This window comes from Mesitornis unicolor, unplaced genomic scaffold (genome assembly GCF_000695765.1).
Source record: "Mesitornis unicolor isolate BGI_N332 unplaced genomic scaffold, ASM69576v1 scaffold23951, whole genome shotgun sequence".
Taxonomy (NCBI): Eukaryota; Metazoa; Chordata; class Aves; order Mesitornithiformes; family Mesitornithidae; genus Mesitornis; species Mesitornis unicolor.
In genome coordinates this window covers 57,263-76,682 of record NW_010162096.1, presented here as the reverse complement: position 1 = coordinate 76,682, position 19,420 = coordinate 57,263, and the positions used below count along the sequence as shown (strand labels likewise).

Below are 19,420 nucleotides of genomic sequence, written 5' to 3'. Positions count from 1 at the left end.
GTAGCTCCAAAAGGTACTGCACGGTGACTTGACACAGCAGAAAGCCCAGGGATTAACGAGAGGATTTTGGTCTGAGTGCTACCATGCAATGAGAGTGCATCTAAGCCATGCCACCATGGAGGCTGATCCAGCAGTGACGAGGGCCTGATCTTGCATGTCCTATGCAGGCAAAGTCCCCACTGAAACCATGGCAGGGTGGGCAAACGGGGCGTGCAAAATCCATCTGTTAACCTGGAGCACGCCTGTGGTGATTTCAGAAAAAACTGACTTCAGTCCAGTTCTGCAGTACACGCTAAGGTCAGCCTAGTCTCACTCCTCCCACTACCTCCACTCCTAATTGCTCAAAATGAAATCAGTTCAGCAAGATCAAGAGGATTTCTTAGAAGGCTGCCTCACAAAGGTTAAGGCAACTGCAATTTTGGCTCTCGTTTCCGGCTGGTGTTTGCTTCTCGCAGTCCTTTTTTGGCAGTGGATGCAACAATACCACGTGTCCCACGAGGAGCCGACCAAGGGGAGGGAGCGGGTACCCACCACTGTTAACCCTTCACTTTGGTCCCGAGGAACAGGGCAGGTACTGCCACCACTGCAATGATTTGTACCCTGCAGCTGGGGAAGCCACATGAAATGCAAACGCCGAATACGGGACTATGTACAGACAGATCTGCTTTGTGCCTCCTCGCTCCCTGCGCCGTGCCTCAGGACCAGCAGTGTAGGACCCCAGGCACGGAGGTATTACGTGCCTGGGTTCAGCCTGCTCATCAGGAAACTCTTGACGCTGGGGACTGGGTGCACATCGTACTGGTGCCTGCGGCGCTCGATGAAGGAGGCCAAGCGGGAGGTATCCAGCGGGATCTTGGAATAGCTGCCGTTGTGCGGTTGCAGCCACGGATGCTGTAAACAAGTGGCTGCCGTTGGCCTTCTCCTGAAGTCTTCCTGGAGGATAACGTTGATGAAATCCCTGGCGGCGTGACTAACATCGGAGAAGTATTCGGGTGGGAAGCTGAAATCTACTCTGCACACATTGATACATGTCTCCTCTTTGCTTTCATCCAAGAATGGAGAGACACCGCTTAGCATGACATAGGTGAGGACCCCAATGCTCCAGATATCCGTGCTCAGGGAGACAGGGAGGCCTTGGATAACTTCAGGAGCTGCGAATTCTGGGTTTCCGAGGAGGTGGTGGACGTGGTAATGACCTGTGATCTGAACTGCATCTTCCAAATCAATGATCTTGACACGAGGTACTGGGATTCTTAAATCAATGAGAAGATTTTCTGGCTGTAGAAAAGATAATAACAAAAACTTAATTATATTATATTTTTGTAAATAAAATGTGTAGATTTCATTCTAGATAAGCCCCTATCAGCCCCATTTAGCTTTGTTTTTTAGGTGTAACTAATCTCTGCAGATTAAGAGCACTGACAGATTTTTAACTTTTTATAAGAGTTGTGTATCTGATCAGTTTATTTAGATTCCATTTGTTTACATGACAACTGGCTACATAAATGTGAGTATCTTGTAGAAGAAATATTCTTCACAAAGTAAATATACAACTTTGCTCCCAGTGCTCCCTATTCTGGGAGGAACTCTGGTGCGTGCCGTTACTGTTGCTGTCACTTGACATGGATGGAGCTGCCAGCGTTCCCTTATAAACACCAGGACACAATCACACCTTCCAAGCTGGAGTGCAATTATATTTCATCCCAGTTGGTTTTCCCTCTGTTTCACCAGCTCTTTCAGTATTTAAGTTCTCTCTCTGTGGGAGATGCTGAGCATTGCCTATACACTCCACTCAGGGGACTTAACATGGATTTTGCTTCCTTTGTTGGCTCTGAGATGGTTTCTGAATTTACTTCTTCCACCCTCTCTAGACTCAATTTTTTGAGTTTTTTTTGTCCTACAGTCCCTCATCCTCATGCATATTTTACTGTTGCCTCATAGCTATATGTATAAAGCAAAGTTCACTATGCTACTGTTCAAATCTTCAATTCCTCTTCTCTTGTGCAGTCTGCATCGACAAAATCAACACGTTCTTGAGCGGGATCTTGGGACAAGACAGTCCATGGCTAGGTCTGCTGTCAGTACCAATGCATCTCCTGCTTCCCACTTAGCAACACAAAATGCTTTATTTAGCATCCCTCATTCAGGAGAACTGTAAATAGGTCACAGAAAATTGGCTTCCCACCTTGTTTCTGGGAAGTATCTTATGATCAAATAGAAAATTCAGTGCAGATTCTTACCTCCAAGTGATACCTACTTTTTGACAAGTCCTATAAATACAGCAGAAAATATAAACAATTTTACTGAAAGAAACCAGGATAATTTAGCCTTTTGGGACTAATGCTCACATAAGGTACTGAACAAAAGGAATATTTTTTTTCTGTAGTGGTAGTAGGCAGCAGAAGAATGAAAGCATCACTTCATCTGACATGCCTGGGGGTTGGAGAGATGAGAAGAGACCTGGACCTGGACTGTCCACTATACAAGAAAGTTAAATTCATCTCTCATTCTCCATTTTTAATTGGCATTTAAGTCTGAAAAAAATTATAGCTTATCTGATACCCCTGGCAACTTGAATCAATGTTGCTAATCACTAAACTCAAAACACTTGATCATTACTTCAATAGCTAATTCTCTATCATTCAAGACAACTGGGATGATGGTGAGGACAGCAGTACAGTTCTGAATCCAGGACAGTGCAGTGCCTCCTGCCATGTGCGCCAACAAAAGGAGGTATGAGCTGTGCTAATCTAACTGAGCGTGACATTAAAGAATGCCTGAATTTCTTCTGTTCTTCTTCTGAACCTCTCCCTGGGTGTACTTCCCACCCAGTTCCCCTCTCAGGCTCTGCAGCACAATGCAGCACCCTGCTTTCCTCTGCCTCTGCCAGCCCTCCCCACCTCCTGGTCCCTGCACCCTCCCCTCCCCTTGCTTTGGGCTCTCCAGGGCACTGCTGCAGATAGGAGGGAGACACGCACTTCTCCTGGCCTGCCCTGAGTTGCCTGGGCACAAGCCACTTCTGCTCAGGAAGCTTTGTAGCCAAGTAGGTACAGGTGTGAGCCCAAACCATACCCTGTAGATTTCTCTTAAAATTCTCCTTTACTTAGGTGCTAATAATAACATCTCACTCTTAGACATCCTCCTTTTTCTTCATGGAATTCGGAAAGTCCTTGGGAACAAACCAGTGAATCAAGGAAATGCACGCATGTCTTGTCTGAAGGAAGAAAAAAGACCTTGCACTGCAGGTCAGTAAGTCCTTTCTCTGGTCAATAGGTCTGAAATACAGTGCTTCTCCATTTAGTGATCATCTGTTTGGGGCTCAGGCTGCATGACCTCCCTGTCTGTGCAGCTGGGAACTCTCTGTACCAGGGAGAGTACAGCACTCTCTTTCTTCTTACCTTCATGTCCAAGTGAGCCACTCTGCAATTGTGAAGATACTGCAAGGCTTCCATTGTGTCTCTTATATAGAAAGCGACTTTTTCCTCCATAAGTTCATCATGGTTCATTAGATAATCTAAGAGACGACCGTCATCCATCCTACAAACAAATCAAACCCTGTGTTTTAAAGATCACATGATATCTCCAGGAACAGTTAATATTTGAAAACAAAAGTGCAGTGGAAACTCTGTGACCTAAAAATGGAGAAAACAAAAATGCAAGATCTGATGGGTATTTAATGATATCTCAAGATACTGCGGGCCATGCAAGTGGTAGAATGATTAAACCTCAATTGTTATCTCTGGTCCTTGAGAAATTTAGCAACAGTGTCAAAGTAAACTCATTTGCCTAAGGATGGAGTCAATAGACAGCGGCAATTCCTTTGAAAACAGATCCTCTTAATTACTTGGATTCATCTATTTATTTGTAGAGTTGGTTGCGTAATATAGAAAAAAATCGCTGACATTTTCAGCTGGTAATATGTTCTGTGGGAAAAGTAACCCAATAAAAGTTTTCCACCTAGTTTTATTTATCTGTATAAATAAACAAGCAAATAGCCCAAATATACTTTGTTGGATATACTGTAACAAAGAAGCATTTTGGATTTTGGTTGCTGTTTTCCTTATAGAGACAAGCAGAGTTACTATGCAGCTTTTTTTCATTAAGAAGTATTAGAACGATGTAGGCTTCAATCTGGCCGAAGCACATTTACGCTGATGTAAAAAGTAGACAAAACTGCTCAAATAAAGCTGATGCTGTTCAATGGCACAAACTAACTGCTGACACAATTACTCAAGCTTCACCAGAGTAGAAAGAAGTTTTATTTGTCTCTCTGAATCTTAGTTACTGTAAAGAAAAGGCAATCAAAGCCCAGCAGAAAATGGCTATTTCATTTGACATCACAGTCAGTAAAAAACAGATGACAAAATCTTCGCTCTGCTGATGTCAGGGTGAATTTGGCTTTAATAGGGCTGTGATTCCTACCCAGACACTGAAATTCACACTCCATGTACTTACAGTTCCAAAACAAGGATGTAAGAAGTAGGAGACTCATAGGTATCGTGGATAGTGATGTACTGAGGATGCTGTAAGTGCTGTAACAAAGCTGCTTCATGTGCTGCCTGCTCTTTCTTTTTCATTTTTTTACTAATGAATTTTACAGCAACATCTTTCCGCGTGGCTTTGTGAACACATTTCTTTACTATGGAGAATCGACCCCTGAAATAAAAAAAAAAAACACGGAATAATGAAGGAGCCTCATGAATAAATCATGCCTGGTTTTCAGTGTGATAACAGTCTGATTTTCAAAGTGTTATTTGATTCAGTGCATTAATATTTCACAGGGAATCATATTTAACTAGTTGTTCATAACCTTTTTCAACAAAGAACCTCCATCTCTTACCCTGGGTGTTGAGATTCTTTGGGGATTAGCAAACACCGAGAGCAAACGGTGTCACTTTGCTTTGTGCAACCATACTGATGCCCTCTAACAATCTCCCCTGGGTTCAATTTGCTGCCACTTTTACAGGTTCTTTTTTTCTTTTTTGTTTTAAACCATGGGTCTGCCTTTTCCAGTTGCTCTAATAAAGAGCCCAAACTTTCTCAAGACAACTGAAAGAAAAGCCTTGATAAATAATCACTAACCTAGTGTTTTGGCTTACTGTTTCAGGCACACAGTAAGAAACTATGGAAAAAGCATTTAGGAGATTCATACAGACTAGTGCCTTGCACCATTCCTGAAAGAGGAACTACTCAATTACTTATTAATGCATCACTCTTCTTTCTACAGAACCAGGCAGACTCCTGTCCGTTCAGCCCCAGATTTACTCTCGTGTCTGATGTCTGAGCTGAAGAACTAACTGCGTTAACCTGAATTGTTTGCATGCCATTATCTCATGTCTGCCCAGAGCACCATGGGCTGACAAGGTATGCAGCCCCTATTCAGGCTTCTGTTTAACTGTCCGTCCCAATCAGCAAAGAGCTTTGGCATGTGATTTAAGTCAGTCACATGCCTAAGTGCTTCAGCAAACTCAGTCCTTCAGGTTCAGCTTATCCAGAATCAGTAAATTGTCATGACTTCAAAAGCTCATATCAAATTGAAGATGACAGTGGGGACTCCAGTGAGAAGAGCTATCAGTGGCTGTCAGAGAATCAGCTGCCTAATTGTTCACGTTTGCCAGGCTGCAATCCTCAAATCACAACTGATCTTGAAAAACAAAATTTAGTCAGTATTTTAACTGGTCTGTATTTTATTCAGTATTTAATGTGTAATGCTTTTTGAAAGAAGCAGTGGTTTTCAAGTTAACTACAAAAAGCACCCTAAATTTTCTTCCAAGGAAAAAGCTTCAAGCCATAGTTTCGGCGTTTTATTGCAGAGATAAGAAAGGTTAATATTACCTCCCAATCTCATGCAGCTCGGCATAAGCAAGGTCGAAGTTTTCCTTCCACGAAATAGTGGCACCATCAGCAGCAGAGTCTTTGGGAGAACAAAGCACATTCAAGAAAGTGTAGAGTTAGTGACAATTTTGTGTAGACTGTAAACTGTGTATTTTAAAATTATGGGGACCTGTATTTCTTAAAAGAGCAACAATTACCACTAGGAGTCCAGCTTCATACTGCTCAGACACAGCTCCAATGTGTTGCATCACTAAAAGCCAGGGCTCCCCAGAGGAAGGTACGGATAAGGTGGATTCAAATCTGTCTTTGCAATTTTAGGCTGAAAATGGCCACACAGACAATCCAAGGGCACGTCTGTGTGTAACTGGGAGGCAAAGCTATGCCTTGTGAGCTTTTGTTTCATCTAGCACAGGCTATCCAAGCCAGTCACAAACCTAGTTATGGACTGGAGCTACTAAAACATGGGGAAATGTGGGCTCTGCTCACTGCACTGCCATGGGTCAGCTCTGCCCTGAATCCCTGCAGCACCACGTTGGGGGTTTGCCTCCATCACAGCCTTCCTGTGCTGGCTGCATTGCTTGAGGGGGTATGTTTTGCAAGCTGAACGTTGCAAGCAACGTTCCCTTGGTGCTACTGGCATTGCTGGCAAGGCAAGGGGGAGACGAGGCAGGACACGGAGCCTGTTGCCCAGAGATAAAGACAAGAAATGGTATTGGGATAGAAAGCAGCAACATGTTAGGAAACTGGGATATCTTCTGTGACAGAGGGAGGACGTAAGCACTGCTGGAGGAGCAGACACGAAAAGCCTTTCTAGTGGCCAGAACTGAACATCTCCCAGGCTTTCTCTTGTGTTTTTACCAGCTCCAGGATCAATGTTTTTATCAGGACCCATCAAAGCGCAAGTCTACCTCACCATACAGGCTGCGCAGGTGGACATTTGCATGCATCAGCCCCTTCTTGCTGTGCCCACTCACCATACTCCGGGAGCCTCACAAATTCCGATGGGTCGCTGGGCAAGCTGATCCCCCAGGGATTGCTGGCACTCACTCGAAACTGATACTGGCAGCCTGGGGTCAGGTCCTCAATGACGAGGTACGTGTCCAAAGTTGAGGCTACCGACTGCTGCCAGACCTGTGAGCCTGCATTTTGCAGAGGGAGAGGAGGAAACAGACTCAATATGTGAACACAGAGCAGAGGCTTTCTCTGTCCAACTCATGCAGTAACCTAGGAAGTTAAAATCCATGGAGTTTGTAAAAGGCAACGTTACGGCAGACTGATGTATTTCTGTTAAACCAGAACCAGACTATAGAAAGCTATTTTGTGTTGCAGCCACCTTCCAGTCTGGCTAAATAAGGGAAGGAGGAAATGCCCCTCACTTGACTGATAGCGATGGAAAAAGCGCAGCCCAGGGACAAGTTCATCTCTCCAGCAGTCTAGCTGTGGCTGCATACTACAGCTGATGTCTGAGGGCAACGTGATAAGACAGGAATGGAGGGTGATTTGATGACAGCTCTGCTATGAGAGAAACAGTAGCAGAAATACTGCAAAAAAAAATATGGACAAGGGAGTCCCAGGTGCAGCTGAGACAGGGCATCAGTGCAATCAAAGTGCTTTTGCAGATGAAGTCTTTTTCAGAAGACATGCTGGCTACAGTGAAACCTGGAGATGCAGGAGGAGAACCAGTTTTCTGGGGCTTAGTATGGGCTTTTTGCAGGTAAGGGGAAAGCCAGAGGCCACATACCTAAGGCAAGGTTTACTGCCCAAGAAAGAATGCAAAAAAGGTTGTGAATAATCTCACATGCCCTTTTCAAGGGCACAGGCCTGTGCATATTGGGAAAAGAGTGCATTTAATATCTATTTAATTTTTCAGGGGAAAAGGATGGTTTCATTTAAGAACAAATGGATTTCAGAGCTGAGCTTGAAAAGTATGCAGGTATCTGCAGCTCTATTAGAGCAAATAAATAACAAGACTGCTTTGTTTTTGCATTCCCAGGAAACATCCACCAGAAAGGATGGATACCACGATGAAGAAGGGATGCCTTAGTGATGGATATGTTTTAGCTTAACACACTTTACTTGCCATAAGTGACTGAAGGAAACAGAAAAGTCTCCAATACATGAGAAGCTGGACTGAATGGTAGAAGCACTTTGTTTGGCCTTAGACTTTGGGATCTGTGAGAACAACTAGTGGCACCACAGTGGTGGCAAGGATGCTTTTGAGACCTGTCCCATAAAGGAGAAATGCTTTGTTCTCATTCTCTCAGCCAGCAAGCACAGCTCAAACCACTTACTTACCTTCTTCTCTGTACTCCACAGTGTAGCCTGAAATGGTGCAGTTGCCTGTACTGGATGGGGGTAGCCAGCGTAGGATCACAGAGGTGCAGCTTCTCTCCTGAGCAATAGGGCGATTTGGGGCAGCTGGGACACCTTGGGAAGAGAAAACAAGCACAAAGTCCAGCGTCACGCCAATAGTGCTTTATTCTGAAGATCAGGTATCAGGTACGTTGTTTAGGTCACTACACGGCAGAGGGCACGCTCTGGTTTACATTGGGTTACCGGCACAACCAGAGGAAAGGCAATGTCACGGTCCTGCTCACCTACCACTGTGGGTCTAATAGGTCCATACTTGCTTCTAGGAGAGAACCACGCTGCTTGCAAGTCCCACTGCCTCTACGCAGCCTCGTGGTACTACAACACAGGGGGAATATCTTCTTGCTCACAGCTGGTGGTCATCTGCACTGCAATGCCCCAGGGAGCTCCCCGCAAAATCTGCTGGGAGAATTGTCCTTTGAATGTGGAGGATCTGTCTGAGCTCAGCTGCTATAAAGGCAGAGCCTCTTCATCTGCCACCTCCTGCTGCTAATTTTTGCTCCAGCTCAAGACCCAATGCAAAACCCATGGAACTGAGGAAAACAAACATTCCCATGTACTTCACCAAGCAGCAAGTGAGGTTCTGGAGGTGGGGAGGCAGTTACCCTTGAAGTGCCCAAAAATGACACGAGCAAGTCATTCAGAGTGCTTCTGTGTGTACAGTGCTTGGTCTGTTTGGCAGCAGATTGACAAATGACCAGTAATTCTTCTGTGTTTTGCTCAGGGCTCCCTTCAGCACACCAGTAGTTAGTGCAGCCACTAACTTGCTTGGATAAATTGGGGAAATTAAGTCTCTAGGGCAGTTTGTGAGACCAAACAAATCGACTTCTAAATGCTTGTGACACTCCTGGGCCTCTAAGTCACCAGTTAGACATTCGTCTCTGTGCCATTCCCTTCAATGCAGCAGGCGCCCCTCATCTGTTACGCTAACAGATCCCTTCCCAGAGTTGGAGGTCATGAGCATCAACTCATCATTTCATATTCATTACAATTAGATGGGTCACTAATTACAGCACTGAGAATTCAGGCTCAGAGATATGTTTCTAAGTAGAGTCCCTGCAGAGCAGTTCACCCAGCCCAAACCTTACTCTCTCCTCCTCCATCCCCCACAGAGAAGGGGAGGCTGAAAATCAGTGTTACTGGATCCCAGGTGCCCCTGCTCCAGGCAGGCTCAAAAGCCCAGGGGCTTGTCCCTTTGGGCAACTGGGGCATCGTCCCCCAGGGCTCAGCAGCCCGAGGGAGCTCAGTTTCCACTAGCTGACCTTACAGAGCCCCTGGGAAGCAGTGCTGTGAGCAGGATGCAGGAGCTGAACCACTGCCAAAGCATTTTCATTTCCCAGATGTGATGCTTATCATCGTATGACTTAATCAAGCACAAAAAAGCCTGTGGTGCCTTCAGCCATCAGTGGGAGTCTTGGCTGAGGAATGGTTGTATGATTTTTAACGTCTCAGTTCACCTGGCACAGCTCCATGTCTGGCTGCCTTTTCCTGTGTGCTCCCAGCCCCCACCAAGGGAAAAATGCTCAGTGTTAAGGTCAGAGGTGCTACCTTGAACTTTGATGGTGGCAGAGGTTGATGCAGTTCCGTGCTCATTGGTTGCCACACAGGTGTAAATGCCACTGTCCTGAGGCATCAGGTTGCAGATCTTCAAGGTGAGCTCTCCAGAGTCACTGTGGATGCAGGAAACCCAGATGAAACACTGCTTTACTCACTAATGCTTTTTACACCAGTTCTTGTCCTGCCTCATTATAAACACACGTGCATGCAAATCCTGTTAACTCATTTGAAGGCACAGCGCCCCAGCAATCTGGTACCCAAGTACAACCCCTCCATATGTCAGCATTAGGCTGTTAATGAAACCTTCAAGCAGAATGTTCCAAATTGCCTGTCAGGCAAATCTACTTGTCTGCTGTGGCCTCAGAGGAGATGGGTAAGGATCACTCAAGCAGCAAGCAGAGTCCAGGAGCTGTTTTTGCTGGGCCTGTCCAGAGCTGGATGCTTAGACCCCATCTGGAAAGGTTTCCCCAGGCACATCTTTCATGTCATGGGAGATGCTGAGCTGCTGTGCCTCTGCAGTCAGGTCCAACACACGCCGGACAACTTGGGCTTCTCACAGATGCAGAAGGCAGACACACACAGCACAGGGTGCCTGACACTTCTGGGAAGCTTCAGCCCCCTGGAGCAAGTGCTGTTGATGTAATGAGGCTGCCAGGCCCCTGGTCAGAAGGCTGGACATCTCACAACAGCCAGGGATAAAGAACGTCAGTGCCGAGTTCATGAGAGACACTCAATCTTTGGGCCAAACTGAGCAAATAAGCAGCTCTACAGTGTCTAGTGGCTTTATAGCAGGTCTGTACCTAGTCACTTTGGTTTGCACATTCCAGTTTTCAGTATGCAATTTAAGGGAGTTAGCCTGAATTAAAGGATTTTGCTTGTGTAACTGCTTTAGCTATACTGGAGACCCAGTTTAGAGACAATAAATTTGCTTGATGGCAAAAGTAGCCTAGTTCTTGAATGCGTAAGCTATCAGAAACTGCAGAAGGACATGGCTGCAGGTACAATTGCCTGGATGCTGCAGCTTTTGCTGGTCTGACTATGCTGGTTTAAAACAGGACAAAAATGTCCCCTCCCCCTGCCATCTAGACACTCATGCCATCAAGATTTGTAAGAAAGACAGCCACTGATCTGCTGGGCTTCTCCATGGCAGGCAGTGTCCTCACTGAAAAATAAATATGAGTAACAAGACGATACAAGTGCTGATAGTGCACAGGAAGCCAATGCACAGCTGAAAGACTGTGATGGAAAACAGAACCCTCTACAAAAATATCTCCCCATCCCAACACTAGCCAGAAGCCTGAAGATAAGGCACTAGCTATCAACTGAGTAATGGCTAAAAAGACGATTTGGGGTGCTCTGGGGCAGCCACACAAGCCAGTGGTCTCTGAAGGAAGCTCTTGATCAGATGTAATCCTTTTTATTGAACATGTAAAATCCTTTCTCTCCTAGTGTTCATTTTTTCACTTTCAGTGACTTTGTACTCCCTGGATTCAGCTCAGCCTGTGCCAGAAGTGCTGAAAACTCCGCATGAAAGATTGCCTCCTGGAGATTTCCACTGCAGTTTGGCCCAAATGGCTTATATAAGCTGCAGATGAGCATCCAGCAGCGGGCTGTTACCTGACCTGAATTCAACTCCAGATCTTTTCAGATCTGTGGTAAAGATGGTTTTCCTCCCCCTCTAGCTGGGCTGGGAACATCATGACAAGCATCTTTGTGTCAGGCACAGCCAGATGTAGCATTCCCAGGAGCACATGTAGGCTTTTTTAGGAACAGCTATGAAAAGGCTCAGGAAAACTGCAGGAGTTACCATCCTTGCCCATGAAATGAGAAAATTCCCAGTGAGATATGGGTGAGGGTTTGCTCTGCTCGATTCCTATTCCTACCAAAGGTGAACATGGCATCAAACTCAAGCAGAGAAGCCCCAGCGAGGCAGAGGCAATATTAGCCAAACTAATATGTTGGAAATGTTAGTTTCTTCTGGCTTGCAGCTGGCTCAAAAGCTATGCTGGGATCTAAAGGGAGGACCTTACCAGGATGACACCGTGTACGTGGCCGTGCTGTTGTCATTGTCAATAATGTTTTGATCTGGTCCTTTCCAGGTTATTGTTGGTTTGGGCCGTCCACAGACTTTGCACTGCAGCATCACCGTGTCACCAAGCAGGCAGGTGATGTCCACTAATGGCACAAGAAACTCCGGAGCCACTGGAAAAAGAGATGGGGACACACACATGACACCTTTTTTTAATCTACAGGTGAGGATGTTCCCCATAGAAGTCTAGAGAATACATTATAGGATGATTTATGGGATCTGGGTCCCAAACAGCTTGGCGTCCTGGGACTGATACCAAAAATCCCTTTTTACTAAATGCCAGCTGTGGACAGTTCAGCAGAGGAGGCAGTGGGGACTGTCTAACCCCCAGGCCTGTACTCTAGCAGGAGGGTGAGACTTTGTGAAGGCAGGTTTGGGAGGTTCAACCTCGTCTGTGGCCCTCGGGCTGTCTGAGCTGAGCAGCAGCTGGACCACTTTCCCTGGGGACTGAGCGGCAGAGAGCTGCCTTTGCTGTAAACGCTGGTGGGTGCAGAGCACGCCATTGCACCAGGGTAAATCACAGCTGCTGACTTGCCCCTCCATGCACAGCTGTCCTTAACTCACCTTCTTGAATGAAATTTGGGTTGATTATCTGAAAAATACAAAGAAATAAAAGCATTTATTTTTCTGGACAGTGACAAAGAGACATCTGGTTTCACAGGGTACCATGGTGAACCTGGCCAGAACCGCAGAAGCACTGACCAGTGGCTACAAGCAACCTCTAACAACCGGCAGATGCAGCAAGCTCTAGTGACCACTGAACAAGCCCGTGCACAGCTGGGAGGGTAAATGAAAGCTATGGTTTCTTGAACTCCGATAAAGCATCACAGGTAACAGGCACAACACTGAGGCTGAGGACGGTGGACGTGCTTTCTCTTTGCTTGGGTGATAATGCTCAAGCCATTAACTCTTTTCTTCCTGGAGGTGGTTTGTGCTCCCCTGTGCCCAGCCCCAGCCCCACATCACACAGCCCCTGCAGTCACCATGCACCTGGGGCATCTCACCAGTGCTCTGGCCACTAACCAGCTTTGGGGAGACGTCTTTTAACTCCTGCTCAGCTTCAGGAAAAAAAAGGTAAAGCACTAAAACAGAAATACTGGCTTCTTTTCGCTTACTGACAAGTATCAGTCCAGCAACAACTCTTGGTCTATCATAGTGAGTGAAGTTTCATTCATTTTATTAGACTTTCCACGTTGAACCTAAGTTTGGATAACTGAGAGTTACTTTATCTGACTAGTTAATTGACCAAGTTAGAAAAGACTTGAAAAGCTACTGTCTCACCATGGCCTATATATGCCAATTGCCTCATGTAAACTCTGGAAGCAACGGTGGGAATAGCAAAGACAGCATCAATAAGTTCTCACACGCAGCATCAACCCTAACTACATAGTGGTGTATTAATGGTATAAAGGTTTTAGCCTTATTAACTGTTGTAATAATCTCATAAGGCCTTGTTACCCAAATTCAAACTAATAATTTGATTTCAAGCACCATAAACACCAGTGCAGTTTATCTCGCCTTAAATATCTTTGTTACTATGTATTTCAGAGCTATTTTGAAAGATGCCAATGAAGCAGTGACCTAATTCGTGGTCTGCCAAAGCTGATTGAAGTTCTTGCAGTGGCACAGAAACCAGGCTTTGAAGCAGAAGCAATAACCCTTCAAAACAACACAGATATATCTTCACGATTTCTATGTATATTTTGGCTTTATAAATAGTTTTCCAAGGTGAAAAGCTCTGAGTGCCATTCAAGGAGGCACTCAAGCATATTCAGGTTAATTTTGGTTTCATGGCCGTTCTTCACTGCCTGAGGCAAACCTCTGATACCAACACTGAAACCTCTGTTTTCCCCCATCACCACCAGAAAGGTCAAATGAACCAGGCACAAGGTGGATGCACCACTCACAAAGGTTCATTTCCCCCCCCCCATAGAAACATATCTTATGTCAACATATTCCTTGCTATCAGGACTGAGACTACCCTTTGTCCTAGCAATAGGCAGAATTTGATCCTTTGGGACACATCTACAGAGAACACAATGTTCATGGTATGGGCTGAAACAGCTGGCCAGTGCCACTGCTTTACACTGCACTCCAAAAACGAGTAGGCAGCTGCTTGTGGGCAAAGCAGGATTCAGTTCGTACCACATAGTCAGTCAGCCCTAAAGGTCTGTACCTGGTGGGCAAAAGCATGAAGGTTTGCACTGGCAGATTCTCCCGAGAGTGCTGAGATTTCAAACGTTTCATTCCCAGCATCCTGGGAGGAGCGAACCTCTGCCTACATCCCTGGAGAGGACTCCTTGAGGACTACTACTGTATTTAGAGCTTCTTAATTTTTAAAGCTGTATTGGGAGGCACCTCTGTGGTGGGGAGGGGGCAGGAGAATGTGCCACCCCTACCATAGGATGGCACAGCTGGGCTCAGCAGGCAGGAGCCTGAGTAGGTGATGGAGTCAGCTGGGCTCTTTGGGTCCCACATTGGCTTTTCCTCCTCCTGGTTGCACCTCCTGGCCCTGGTTTCGCTTGGGAGGCACAAAGCCCTCTCTGAAGGGTGCAGTTGGGCACTGACATCAGGACATGGACCTCTGGCTGGCCAGCCTGGGAGCCTTTAAGAGGTTGAGGGGCTCAGAGGCAGTGATTGCTGCTCCACAGGGTCCAGGACCCACATATGCCCCCCTGGATGCTGCAGGCAGGAAGAAATCAGGGCACAAGAGGGCACTGAATGAAGAAGAACATCTTCTCTCCCACCTGTGCATGTGGGAAAGGAGAGATGGATCTTCATGATTAAGTTGTACCACTCACACAACACAGCAGAGGAAGAAAAAGCTGTTCTGTGGCTAACCACTGCTCGCCACTTTTCACTGAGTGAGACCATTACTTATCAGCTGAGTACCCCAGGCATCAGCTCATTTGCACATACATCTTCATTTCTCTAGTTTTTGGCTTAACAGGAATACACATCTATTCTTCAAAGCTCTCCCCTTCCTTCCCTGCAGCATACACTAAATTCTCTTATTATTCACTGATTTCCATCCTTGCAGGATTAGAGATCAGGAGAAAGTAACGCTCCTGACATTTTATATTAATTTTATAACTCTGAAGGATTCATTAGAAGACGCAGATACAATGATGAATGTAATGGATATATCTGTAAATCAATAATGCTACATTTCTAATGACTTTCAAGGCACAATCATTTATAATAATTGCCTTGCCAATTTTTTTTTCCTCTTTTCTCTCCACTGGAATATCAGAAAGAAAATTACTGCTGCTGAATAATATTGGAAGAGTCTATGGGTAAAATTTATGTTTCCTTTGCTAAATCTTTGTTTGCTAATTAATAAAATGTTACCTAACAACACCTCCAGAGTCATGTCACAGCTTTTGCGGGCTGTAAACTTACACAAAAAAAAAACCAAACCTCAAAAGCCTATTTGCAAGATCAGTGTTTAACTGCTACTGAAGTGATTCGATACATCATTTACTTAGGGAATGGGATTTGGTCTACTTTGAAGGAGGCAGGGAGGGGGTCAAATGACAGAGTGAGAAGCACAGGAATAGGAAAGCAAGGGTTCACGGCCACATCTGTGACCAGAAGCCAGCTCTGCTGGCTCGCGCATCCGCTCCCAGGCCCTGGGGTGTGCTGCCTCTCTCTGCAGGTCGGATGGCTTTCCAGGCTAAGGACGAATGGCAGGGGATGACAAACTGCACAGAGTCCTTCTGGACGAAGTGCAAGACCTTTGGAGATGGTTTCTTCATTTGCCAAATAGGTTTTTAATCCTTGTGAGTAGAGAAAAGGGCTCTGGAGTGTGGCCCCACTGCCCTCGGGGGACGGGAGCTCACGTACCACTTGTCCGGTCGGCCTTCTGCTGGTGCCCGGGGCTGGTTTCCCTTGAGGACGGGCTTGCCAAGCACCTCCCAGAGCCTCTTGAAAATGACGGTGCATGCAAAAAGCTGGAAAAATTGTCAAAATCCATGCAAGTAACTCTTTCCAATTCTCTTCCTTTTGCTCAAGGGTTTTACAGAGAGATAAAAGCCAGGCTGCGTTGCTCTGAAGAGCAGAAATCCCTGCCAGCAAGGGGCCTGGGGCAGGCTGCTGGTGAGCAGGGTGAGGTGCCATGCACTGGAATGGGGATTTTGGGCAGGGAAATGCAACTCCCTGTAGCTGCCAAGGGTCAGGGGCCAGCATGCTGCAACCGTGGGCTCCAAATCCAAGGGACTTCTCCCTCAGAGAAAATGAGGTGAAAGAGAGCCCTCTCCAGTGTGCTTCCTCCCTTTTTAACCCCCCTGCTCACCTCAGGGAGCTCCCACAGGAGCTGAAGGGCAGTGGTGGTGTTTGTGGGGGTGATGCAGGAGTCCTGGCTTCTGCACATGGCTCCCTCAAGGAATGCTCTGTACTGCTTTGAGATTACCAGGTGGAAAAAAACCCTGCTGGTTATGTGGCCTTTGTGGAGTTTCACTTTGCTTTTCTCTGAAAAGCAACATGAGGCTCAGCCCCAAAACCCCGCACAGTCCATGGAGGTTTGAATGCAGATCTCACAGCCTCAGCCCTCAGCTGTGGTGACCATGAGTAGAGGAAGATGGCCCAGAGCCTCATGCTGACAAGGGCTCTCTGAAGAGATCCCAGCAACCACCACCTGCACCTCTGTGGCTGCCTGAGAGCAAACAAACTCATGAGGGTGGAACTACCCAATGCAAAAACTTCTCACACCATCTGCAACGAGAGACCACACCAGGCAAACACAGACCCTACGGGATGAAACTCAGTTGGCAATGCAGTCACTCCTCAGGTAAGAAACACAGCTGGCTCTTTTTTCTAGGAACATAAATTTAGTTGAAATAAGATAGTTTTGGGTTTCTTTCCATTGGATGAAATACCTGTAGCCTGGTCCAGTGAAAACTTGTAACGCTCCCAGGAGAGTTTCTGTTTTCCGTACAATGATGGCTGAAAATGGAAACCCCACACAAGGTGACAAAGGCGGACCATGAAACAGCCTCCGCTTAAGTGATATGGGGTCTAACGCTGACCAGGCAAAGACAGAGTGGAGGGAGGAGATGAGGAAAAGAAATGGGAGGATGGGTCATGGTTATTCAATAAAGAAGCCAGAAATAGACCTTGCTTCTCTGTCCTCCAGCCTGTGCTGTTTCAGGGCCCCAAACAAGAAATGCACACAAGGCACATACTTGAATGCCTTTGGGGACCTGCAGGGATGTAAGTGACTTAGATCTAAGTGACGTAAATGTAACTTAGTGTAATAGTCAGGCTTCAGAAAAGCAGCGCAGGTGCTGCATCCCACAACTCAATACTCTGCAGTACTGGGCCACTTTTTTCCTGGTTTGCTAAGCTGATATCATAAAGATAGAAAGGAATCTGCAGCAGTAGCAGCAAAGTCCACTTGCAAAGTGGCTCTGACCGCCCTAATTCTTAGCAGAAGCTTATCTTTCATTTGTGGACACATGCTGTATCAGAAGGGGAGCAAGAAACCACTCTGCAATGCCAATGGCTGGTTATGAAACACTTTGCAAGCGCAGCTTGGCTGCCTGTGAGGGCTTCTCGCCCTGGCAAAGGTTTGCTTCTTGGTTGCAGAGGTATCCTCATCATGTGCATTGGGTTTGTGTGACCAGACACTATGGGGTGTGCCCAGTAGAGCCAATGTCAGCCGGCCCCAAGTTGGACCCCACCACTGGCCAAGGTCGAGCCCATCAGTTACAGTGGTAGTGCCTCTGGGATAAGGTATTTGAGAAGGGGAGAAAGTTGCTGCACAACAGCAACTGCAGCTGGAGCGAGGAGTGAGGATGTGTGAGAGAAACAGCTGCAGACACTGAGGTCAGTGAAGATGGAGGAGCAGGAGGTGCTCCAGGCTCCAGAGCAGAGATTCCCCTGCAGCCCGTGGTGAAGACCATGGTGAGGCAGGCTGTCCCCTGCAGCTCATGGAGGTCCACAGTGGAGCAGAGATCCACCTGCAGCCCCTGGAGGACCTCACACTGGAGTAGGTGGATGCCTGAAGGAGGCTGTGACCCCATGGGAAACCTGCACTGGAGTAGGCTCCTGGCAGGACCTGTCGACCCATGGAGAGAGGAGCCCGTGCTGGAGCGGGTTTGCTGGCAGGGCTTGTGAACCTGTGGGGGACATGCACTGGAGCCATCTGTGCCTGTAGGACTGTACCCTGTGGAAGGGACTCACGCTGGAGCATTTGTGAAGAACTGCAGCCCGTGGGAAGGACTCACGGTGGAGAAGTTCATGAAGGACCATCTCCTGTGGGAGGAACCTCACGCTGGAGCAGCGGAAGAGTGTGAGGAGTGGCAGAAACAACTGACCACAACCTCCATTCCCCATCCCCCTGTGCTGCTGGGGAGGTGGTAGAGAAAATGGGGAGTAAAGTTAAGCCTAGGAAGAAGCAAGGGGTAGGGGCAAAGTGTTTTAAGATTTGGTTTTATTTCTCACTACACTTCTCTGATTTGATTAGTAATAAATTAATATTCCCCAAGTTGAGTCTGTTTTGCCCATAACAGTAATTGGTGAATGATCCCTCCCTGACCTTATCTCGACCCACAAGGGAATAAGTATATTCATTCTATTTTCTCTCCTCTGTCCAGTTGAGGAGAGGGAGTGATGGAGCAGCTATGGTGGGTACCTGGCATCTACCCAGGGTCAACCCACCACACCAGGCCTGACCCACTTCCCTGGAAGAGGCTTAAAGCCCAGCCCAGACACACACAATGCTCAGAAAGGCCCAGCAGATGCCCAGATTTTTCCAGTGCCACATTTCAGTCCCATTTTAAGGGAGTGCATCAAAACCAGGAGTGAGAATATTTTTTCCCCCAAAGTATAAGGCCATGCTGCAAACCAAGCCCTCTGCAACAAGATCCATGCTTTATCTAAACAGCAGAGGGCACATTTACTCCAAGACAAGCAGCTCAGCATTTTGTAAACACTCCATGGCACTTCTTGTTCACTGAGTTAAAATAAAATTTTGATGCATTTGCACATGCTGGTAGCAAAGTCAGCAGCATGTTCCTTGCTGCCTTGTTCAAAAAAAATAGAAAATTAGTGATTCTCAGAAAAAAATGAAATTAGTTACAGAGGAATTAAGCCAACTCTGGTTTGTAGGAAAAGATCTATCAATCTGTCTCTGACTAGGTCAACTTTGACTTTGAGACTTTTGGGGGGAGAAGCTCACAGTGTCACCAGCCTTCCCTCCCTCCAGAAAACAAACAAATTAACCAGAGACATCTCTTGATAAAAGGAGCAAATAAGGATCCTGCTGCATATGGACAGATGCTACCAAAGGGAAAATGTAATTTAAAATGGGAGAATGGTATCTGATGAAATATCCATGGCATCAGCCTTTAGTTGGGGTTGGGGGATGCCTTCTGGCACCCTGCATGGACAGGCTCAGCTGCCTTTGAGGCTGATGAGAACCCCCAAGGGATGCTGACTGTTGTACATGGATCCACGCAAAGCAGAAGTCGTCCTGCCCTCACCACGCTCCTGCTGCGAGGCCCTGATGACCGGTGTGCTCCAACGACTGCAGCTGTGGGATGTTTCTGGTACTCCGGGCACAGTCCC

The 19,420-nt window shown here is 46.6% G+C and overlaps 1 protein-coding gene across 1 annotated transcript in view; it reads right to left on the bottom strand.

Moving 5' to 3' along the window:
- Positions 1–732: 732 nt before the first annotated feature.
- The window catches only part of KALRN (kalirin, RhoGEF kinase), a gene marked incomplete at its 5' end in the record, with an annotated part of 55,684 nt that continues 36,996 nt past the window's right edge, over positions 733–19,420 (bottom strand). The window contains 9 exons of the mRNA XM_010193529.1: positions 733–1,278; positions 3,399–3,537; positions 4,456–4,656; positions 5,836–5,914; positions 6,810–6,974; positions 8,131–8,262; positions 9,754–9,875; positions 11,793–11,964; positions 12,416–12,443. Of these exons, the coding sequence (XP_010191831.1) occupies positions 733–1,278; positions 3,399–3,537; positions 4,456–4,656; positions 5,836–5,914; positions 6,810–6,974; positions 8,131–8,262; positions 9,754–9,875; positions 11,793–11,964; positions 12,416–12,443 (1,584 nt within the window). The remainder of the gene's footprint in view (positions 1,279–3,398; positions 3,538–4,455; positions 4,657–5,835; positions 5,915–6,809; positions 6,975–8,130; positions 8,263–9,753; positions 9,876–11,792; positions 11,965–12,415; positions 12,444–19,420) is intronic.